Source organism: Myotis davidii, unplaced genomic scaffold (assembly GCF_000327345.1).
Source record: "Myotis davidii unplaced genomic scaffold, ASM32734v1 scaffold174, whole genome shotgun sequence".
NCBI lineage: Eukaryota > Metazoa > Chordata > Mammalia > Chiroptera > Vespertilionidae > Myotis > Myotis davidii.
This window is the reverse complement of record NW_006289087.1, coordinates 1954386-1963422: the sequence shown is the minus strand read 5'-3', so window position 1 is coordinate 1963422 and position 9037 is coordinate 1954386. Positions and strand designations below refer to the sequence as shown.

Below are 9037 nucleotides of genomic sequence, written 5' to 3'. Positions count from 1 at the left end.
GGCGGTCCGGCCGCCGGCCATGGCCTTCACTTTCGCCGCTTTCTGCTACATGCTCTCCCTGGTGCTGTGCGCTGCGCTCATCTTCTTCGCCATCTGGCACGTGAGTAACCGGCAGCGGCTTCTAACTCTTTGCTTTCGCCCCACACGCGCTCCTGTCCGCCCCCTTCCCCAGTTTCTCTAAAATGCCATCTCACTGTCTCTACAAGGCGAGTGTGGGCGGACCGGGAGGCCGGCGTGGCGCATCTGCAGAGTGGACCCTCTGTGGCTCCCTGTCCCGGCGGCGCGGGAACAGTTCGCGGCCTCCCATGGAGGCCAGGGGCCCCCGGCACGTCCTCCGTGACCTGGCCACGGGTGGAGACATTGGGACCCCTGGTTCCCGGGCAAGACACCCTTGCCAGGGCCTGGCCAACATCTGGGGCCCCAGGAGTGGTGATGACAGCCCCCGCGGTCCCCTACTTCCCCTGCCCCCTCCCTCCTGCCCGCAGGAGAAGCTCGGCAGTTGGGGCAGCAATTAGTCAAGTAACTATAACAACTAAACATTTAAAATGTCAGCATCTGCGGTGGCTGCGTTTAGACATAATTGGCGACAAAGTGGAGAGACTAAGCGAGTGCCTTGTAAGAAAGTAGCGAGGCAGGGCCGGTGAGGGGAAGGACCACCAGGTCATGGGGGTTGATGTGGCCGCAGAGAAAAGTGAGGGGGGGGGGCAGCAGGGATGAGTGAGGCGCAGGAAAGTCAGGCAGAGAGAGGCAGAGAGGAGCAAGTTCCCTCCTTTGCTCTTCAAGCACTGAGCCATCCAACTCCTGACTCCCAAAGGTGCAGGTGGCAGACCATGGCGGGCAGCATCCCTAGTGGGCACCAGCTTTCCTGCAATCCTTCCAGGGGGCTCCCCCATGGAGGGTCGCTGTTCCAATGACACAGGTGTGCTGCGGGGACAGGAGATGGGCTGCTTCTGAGTAGACCCAGCAAGAGTGCAGAAGCCAGGGCAAAGGAGCGCTAGTCCTCTTATCAAGGCTGCAGCACTTGGCAAGTCCGCCAACTCTACTTCCTCCTTCCACGCAGCTTACGCTCTCCCCCATCAGGGAGCTGGTGGCCAGGATGGCTAAGGTCAAGCAATGTAGCAGGAACGCCCACAGTGTATAGTCTCCTGCCGTTAAGAGCCTTGCCCTGCCCAGCAAGTCCGGGCTCAGGGGGCAGGGGGTCCTGAGACGAATTCCCTGGTTCTGGGGAGCCTTGGAGAGCACGCATGCTCTCTACGTGGGAGATGACCCAGAATGAACACCAGGAGAAAGTTGCAGGCGGGGTGAGATGCGGTGTTGAGGACAAGTGGTTTAAAATGGAACTAAGCAGCTAGAGCATCTGTTACATGGAGGAGAAGGGGCCCCGGGGTGGAGAAAGGCTTCTAACCATGTCACCTTGGGAAAGAGACCTGCCTGTCGCCTGCCACGTCTCAAACGTGAGAAAGTGGACCTGACTGATCTCCAAGCTTCCCCTTCTGTCTAAGGTGGTGTAAGTCCATGAGCCAGTTGAGTTAGGGATCGGAGGGTGAGAGAGAAGGAGTCAGACACAGGAATTTCCTGGCGGATCAAAAATCCTTGGAGTGAGAAGTCATGGGATTCGGCTCCCTCTCTTCCTCGGCCCCGGAATTCTGGGTCTCATCCATGGCGGGGCCGACAGTTGTTAAGGAAATACAGGGGCGCAGGACAGATCAGTGCGGCAGACTCTCGCTCATGTGATTCAAAGGAGCTTCCTCTGCTCCTTGGGTTTTGACAAGTGACCTGCCTTCCAGGGAGCTAACCACAGCACCCCCTTTTCCCAGAATAACTTCACGGGCTATTTCTTGATGCGTTTGCCTTGGCCAGAGGCGGGCAGGGACCAGAGAGCTCCATCAAGCTGTCAGGCATGGAGTTCTCTGAACTGGCTCCTGGAGCAGGGCAGATAACCAGAAGGCATAACTGCCTCTCACTCGGGGGCAGATGATAAATAATTCGAGAGCAGGTTGATTCAATGGACTGCTTGTGCCATGGCTGACTAATAAACCTCCGAACCAAAACCGGGCATGGATGGCCCTGGTCCCACGTTGGCCCCTGCTCTCCAGGTCTCCAGCGTTCGCCCCCTGGTCCGGGGGCAGCTGAATGGTCAGAGCCCAAGGCTGGGTCAGATCCTGGCACCCAGTGGAGGTGGCAAGATTCCAGCGTCTAAGAATAAAAAGAATTTGTGCTCATGGAATCCAAATGCCAATGACACTTCCCAAGTCTCAGCCCCCCTTCCTTTCCGAGTCTTTTCCTTCTCCCTCTCCCAATGGAACCGCCGGAAGCCCCACCACCATGATTGGGTTCCTGACTATAGGAAGGGAAAGCCTGAGGCGCGTCGATCTCAGTGCACAGTGTACCTGGGGATATGGGTTACACGGTGACATTATTTCAACCAAAATCTAGGAGAGGGAGTTCTGTATTAGGCTCCGCGCTTGCTTCCTTCCAGCTCCCTGTAGCCCATGGAGGCCGGGTTCTTGTTCCAGCATCTAGAAAGCTTCAGGAAACCTGGAGCAGGGCTGTGTGTAACTTAATAAAGAGTCCGGGGACGAAGCATAACTTTGAAAGGCATTTGGGGGTCAGAGGAGCCCAGCTAAAGAGCCGAAGATCTCCTCGTCTCAGGACCCCATGCTTTTTACTAACACAGATTGTCCTGAGGCGAGGCAGAGATACACAATTCAAAGGGTCAGGTTTCATTTACAGAGTCCATTGTCAGATTGGAAGAATTAGCCTTCGGCTGTTCAGGCGTTTGGCCAGTAGGAGGCAATAACATGTAGATTACGATGCCCTGAGCTGTCTGGCAGCCACAATCATCCCTTTTCAGGTTTGGGGAAATGCCCACACCACTCCAGACGATTCAGCCCTTGCCGACATGCTGGAATTGGCTTCCGGCACATGGATAATCCTTGACGTGATGAGCCATATTGATTGCTTAGCATGTATTGACAGCCCAAATAAGGAATTGGGCACTTAACAACATACAGCAATGAAAAGGCCTTCCCCCTGCCATGCCTAGGCTGTAAGATGAAGATGGCATGTTTTTCTTATTTAATTGCACATTTCTACTTAGGGGTAATAATAGTAGCTGCTATGCATTGAGTGTCTGCAGTAGGCGAGTTCTAGGCTCTTAAGAACCTCTCAGATCGACCTCCAGCTGATAACCTCTCTCTTCTGCCCACAAAGGGCCTGGGAGCTAAGATGGATATGGCCAGCCTTAAGCACAACATTTTTTTTTCAGGGCTTGTTGTTTACTTTGCAGATTTATCTTCATTTGTTTTCAAATGAAAATGTTTCAGATTACCAATGAATCTCTTTTATATCAGCCACTATCTTTGAGTACATTTGTCACATTTCAAAGGTGCAGCATGAAACTGAGTTGGGTGTGTGTGTGTGTGTGTGTGTGTGGCTTTGCATACCTTCAGGCACATGGCCTTCTATTGTCCAGGCAGCTCGTTAGTCCTCACAACTGACCTTTTACAGATGAGGAAACTGTGGATCAGAGAGGTTCTGAAACTTGCCCAAGGTTGCCCAGCTGGTGTGTGTGGGAACTGGAATTTAAGCAGAGTTTGAGACTCTTATGCCCATGTCCTTTTTCTAAGTCTAGTAACTGTCATTGGATTGTTTAACTCTGATAATAGCGGGTAATGTCGTCATCCAAAGGATAGAAACTTTTCTCTGTATAAAGAAAATATTTGGAGTTGAAACAAGAAGAAGATACTAAAACACACTCCATGTCCTTTTTTATTAAAAGAGGAAATTCTCATTTTCTCAAAATTACTTTTTCTGCTTATAAAAAGATATAGGTTCATTGCTCAAAAAATGGAAAATGCAGGGACATATAATGGAACAAAATCACCACTAGTCTTATCATCCAGACAGGATTTGGGTGTCTTCTCCTCCAGTCATTGTGTGTGTGTGTGTGTGCACGCTTCTAAAAACTGCATGTGGGTGTTTGGAAGAAAAAAAGGTTCTAATGGTTTTCAGATGTGAAGTGGGGTCTGTTTCCAGCCAACACGAAGTGAACAGTGTTTTTTTCCGGGAAGAGTGCGCCGCCCAGCTTGGTGGAGCCTGTTTGCAGGTTGTTTATGTGCACACAGATGAAACCATCCTTTGCAAAGATGCATGACCAGTCATCCCAGGCTTTCAACTTTTAAAGTTTCTTATATGTCGAGTCACATTTTAAAACTCCAAGTTGCGACAGCAGACAAAGAAAAGAAACCCCCAACAGTACGTCTTTGGATCCGCAGCAGCACTTGTTATGGGAGAGTTTTAATGGGTCCCAACTGATGCTAACAAGTACACATGCACTGAGCAGCGGTGCTGTAGGGCAAGAGGTCTGCGCCTCCCAGGCAGTCCCGCTCTCATAGATTGAGCCACTGGAAACCGAGCAAACTGCTCCGTTTCCTTAATTATCCATCTGGAAACAAAACATGGGTTTATGGGAAATGGTAGGATGCCTGGGGTTGACAGTAGCCTGCCTGCCTTCCTCCTACTTCTCCCTCCCTTCCTCCCACCCTCTCTTCCTTCCTTCCTTTTGTTAATCCTCACCTAAGGATATTTTTTCCCATTGAGTTTTAAAAAAATACATTTTTATTTAGTTCAGAGAAGAAGGGAGAAGGAGAGAGAGAGAAACATCGGCGATGAGAGAGAATCATGATTCGGCTGCCTCCTGCACACCCCACACTGGGATCAAGCCTGCAACCCATGCATATGCCCTGACCGGGAATTGAACCAGTGACCTCATGGTTCATAGGTCGACGCTCAACCACTGAGCCACGCCGGCCGGGCTCCCCTGTACTTCTCCTAATGGCACTTGGAATCTAATTAATTCCCATAAAGGTCACTGGAAACGTCAAGTGCACCATTAGAGCCTGAGCTGGTCTCTGAGCACCAACCCAGGGCTGAGTGAGGAGGCTGGCAGGTACTGCTAACTTGGCACAGGAGGGGAGGCAGCCACGAGACAGCCCTACTCAGGCTGCGGGAAAGCCAGACTACCAGCCGCTGAGAAAGATCTCTACGTCAAGAGGAAGCAGTAGACTGTGACGGAGCCACCGCCTTCCCCTGTGCTCAGCCCCACAGGGTCGGGCGCTCAGCATCTGGGGTTGGGACCCTCCCTGCTACAGGCCGTGGAGGTTGAAGACTAAGGGTGGGACCTCCTGGACCTCCTAGGACAGGGACTTGCGACATTTTTCCTTGCTTGGCACCCAACAGCTCATTACTGAAATTCCGCCGCGCACCAAAAAAGTTTTTCCCATCTGACAAAAAAATGGGCATCAGTCTGATTGATTCATGCTAGAAGGCTGTTGTGTTGGCTGTTGTCATTTTATTTTTTATTTTTTATTTTTTTACTTGGCGATCTAAGGGAAGAAAGGTCAGTGCCCCTGACGCAATAGTCAGGTACTGCATTGTCTAAAAATTCCTGCGGCACACCCGGTGAAAACCGCCATCCTGGGACCATGGCCACATCAGAGTGGGGGTAGAGGCCTGTCGCCTCGTGGTATCTCCCTGCCCTGCTGCCGTCTCAGAGCCCCAACTCCACAGCCGGGCTGCATTGCCTCCTGGGTAGGCGGATGTATTCCTCTTTCCCCGGGGAAAGACTTCTGCCCTCGTGGATCTAAATTCTACACATTCTCACACTGTCCGGCTCAAGTCTCAGCATTGTCGTCTCAGTTCCCTGCAGCCCGTGCATGGCACACGCGTGGGGACGCCTGTGTCGCTCCCTGGCCTTGGGCACTGGTGACCTCGTACACAGTCTCTGAGTGAAGCAGAAGGGACAGAAGACAGGCCCCCTCCGGCCCAGGTCCCGCACCCGCAGAACATGGGAGGACACGTGAGCACGTGTGGAGCAGGTGGCTGGGGGCGCTCAGACCGGAGCAGCAGGAACAAAATCACCTCTTCGGCAGGCGCCTTTGGCTTTCGAACCCAGAACCTCCCAGGTCCCGCCCCTTGGGACGGGGCTCCAACCAACTGAGCCACCGGCCAGGGTTCTGTTTTTGTCCCACGGCTGTCGCTTGCAGAGGAAGCAGGCTGGCTCCCTGGGACACAATTGGGAGGATGACTTTATTTTCTAGTTTCTTTAAACGGCCTTGAGTCACCAAAATGGCTTAAAAAAACCAAACCAGATTTGTAAAAATGTGATTTCACACACACACACACACACACACACGCAATTACCGCCACAACAAAAAAATTTTCCCTAGCAATGAAAACCCCTTGCTTTCCTGGCCATAAGTGTGGGGCTGATGAAATTTGCCTCGTTTCTGTCGCTGGGGTTAGGTTGGGAGGCAGGTGGGTGCAGGAGGCGGGGAGGGCCTGCGTGTCCATCTGCAGTCACGGTTTGGGCTGCACGCCTTGGTGGGAGCAGTGAAGCCACACATTTATCCAACCATTGTTTCCGTCCCTCCAGCCAGGGATTGTGGCCGAGAGCCCCCCCGCCCCCACCCTGTGTGCATGGTCTGCCCTTGGTCTGCCCTTGCCTGTGACCAGTACGGGGAGCTGCCCCTGGTGGGGCTGGGCTTCCACGGTGCAGGGTGCCAGCATGGAGCTGACTTCTGCCCTTTGCGGCGTCTGCACAAACCGCGATGCGTGCTCAGGACGTACTTCTGACCGCAGGGCACGCTGACTTCCTAGGGGAGGAGGGACACTGAGTCCAGGCCATTGTGAATCCCTTGGTCTCCAGTTCTCAGCTTTTCCATTTAGACCAGCGGTTCTCAACCTGTGGGTCGCGACCCCTTTGGCGGTCGAACGACCCTTTCACAGGGAAGACCAACCTGCATCTCATATTTACATGACGAACATGACGATGGCATCAGAAGGTCCCAGGCCCCGGCTGCTTTCTCTTTCTCCTTCCTTCTTCCCTCCTTGCTCGGTTGCCTTGACCTCCTTTCATTCCTCTCCTTCGCAGGCGTCCTAGCTCTGCCAGAGGCTGTGCCGCGTTCCTTAGCCCAGCTGGAGGGCCAAGGGCTGGGGCACCGCTGACACCTCCTCCCGCCCCCGGGGCCTCCAGAGCCGTGGGCTGGCATCTCCGAGCACCAGTCCTGGGGACCACTTCTGTGACTGCGGGCACGTGGTCCCTGTTGACTGTGGAATCCGGCTCTCCCGCCGGGGAAGGGCGCAGGGGAGGGAGGCAGAATCTTGGAGCTGACTTCCTGCTTTTCTCCTTTTTTTTCCTTTTCCTTATTGGCAACTGATTCACAAACCCTAAAAAAAGGAGCCGATAGCAACATAGCCAGCTAGCTGTAGCAGCCCAGATGGTCTCCTATATAATAGAGACATTTGTATCTGGGATGGGAAAAAAAAGTATTTAAATGTGTTCTGCGAACCTTATTGAGAGAAGGGATTAGCAACTGCATTCGGGGGTTGTGGGTAAGGACGTAGCCGCATGATTCTATTTTCCCCCGCACCGTCCCCCCCTCCCCATGCAAAGCTGAAGAAAGAGGAACTGGGAGGTGGAAGGCCTGGTATCGGGGGGATCAGGGAGGGGAGAGAGATTCTGAGGGCTCCACACTCACTGCCTGGAGGCCCCAGATAACCCGGGTGTGTCACGGGCAGAGGGTCCAGTCTGTGTGTGTGTGTGTGTGTGTCTGTGTGTGTGTGGGGTGCTACCTGTCCACCCAGACGTACTGCCAGTTGGGGGTGGGCGGGGGGTGGGGTTTCATAGCAGCTGCAGGCGGGTCAGGGCCAAAGAGAACCAACTCGTGCCAACCATTTCTAAATTCTACACCGAAGGGATACACAGAGGCTCCTGCTCCCCTCCCCTCCCCTCCCCTGCGTTTATCTGGGAGTGGCTCAGGCTGGTAACTCTCACAGGTGGGCCGAGACCCTCCCAGAGCTCGTCCTGTCTTCACGGTGCTGCTCGCACTGCCCTCGTCCAGGGGCCTGGGAGGACTCCTTATCCGACAGGGGTTCCGAATTGTGGTGCATCAAGCTGACATTTCATGAGGACGGGGTGGGGGGAGGTGACCCTGGGAAGGGGCTGGTCACAGCCGCTGAGCTGGAGTGCGCGCTGGGGGCTGTGGGTGGGAGGGACAGTCTCTGGGAGCCGGCAGGGATTCCTATCTGGGTTGGGGTGGGAACCAGATGCCGCGGGGCTGAGAGTCACCTCGTCATCATGGCCAGGCCACGGCGTACCCCGGGATCGCTTTCCGTGGAGGTTCTGGCGAGGGACCTGCGCGGAGGCCTGCAGAGCAACAACAGACACTAAGTGCTGACTGGCGGGAGGCGCGTCCGGCCTTGACATCCTTGTCTCTCCTTGGCTGACAGTGTGAGAACGAGTCTTGCCCTTGAAAGGGGCCCGCAGCTAATGGGGCTGCCGCCGTATGGCGCTCCCCAGCGGTGGATGCAGGCGGGTCTGTGCGTCTCCTGGCCTGTGGTTGCTGGGCGTGTACACAATGGAGGAGCCGAACACAGTGGTCTCGGCTCCCGCCCCGCCCAGGATTCCGTGGCTCCTCGGCTGCTTGCTCTGTGTCCCTCATTCTTCTCCTGTTCTCCCGTCAGGGTTTCTCTTTGCCGATGGCCTTCGCTGTCAGATACCTTCGCTGCCAAGGAAGGTCCTTAGAAGTCAGTGCCGGCCACCTTCCTTCACAAAAGCAGTCATGGCGAAGGGGCAGGAGGCCCCTAGAGCCCTGGTACTGAGTAACCGGGTCAGCTCACCGCCTCCCCACCCCTCTCTTTTGTCCTTGACGTGTCCCTAGGCCAGTGATGGCGAACCATTTGAGCTCGGCGTGTCAGCATTTTGAAAAACCCTAACTCAACTCTGGTGCCATGTCACATATAGAAATTTTTTGATATTTGCAACCATAGTAAAACAAAGACTTATATTTTTGATATTTATTTTATGTATTTAAATGCCATTTGACAAAGAAAAATCAACCAAAAAAATGAGTTCGCATGTCACCTCTGTCACGCGTGTCATAGGTTCGCCGTCACTGGCCTAGGAGGCTGGGGAGCCGTCCAGGCTGAGTGTGGGTTGCTGGCCTGCTGGCTGAACTGAGAGAGGGGGAATGAC

General features: G+C 54.1%; 1 protein-coding gene across 2 annotated transcripts in view; it reads left to right on the top strand.

Moving 5' to 3' along the window:
• The first annotated feature begins 6 nt into the window (after positions 1 to 6).
• Positions 7 to 9037, top strand: part of CNIH3 (cornichon family AMPA receptor auxiliary protein 3) — a 38298-nt gene continuing 29267 nt past the window's right edge. For both annotated transcript variants that reach the window (XM_006761254.2, XM_006761253.2), the window contains exon 1: positions 7 to 100. In XM_006761254.2, coding sequence (XP_006761317.1) covers positions 20 to 100 — 81 coding nt within the window. In that variant the 5' untranslated portion in view covers positions 7 to 19. The remainder of the gene's footprint in view (positions 101 to 9037) is intronic.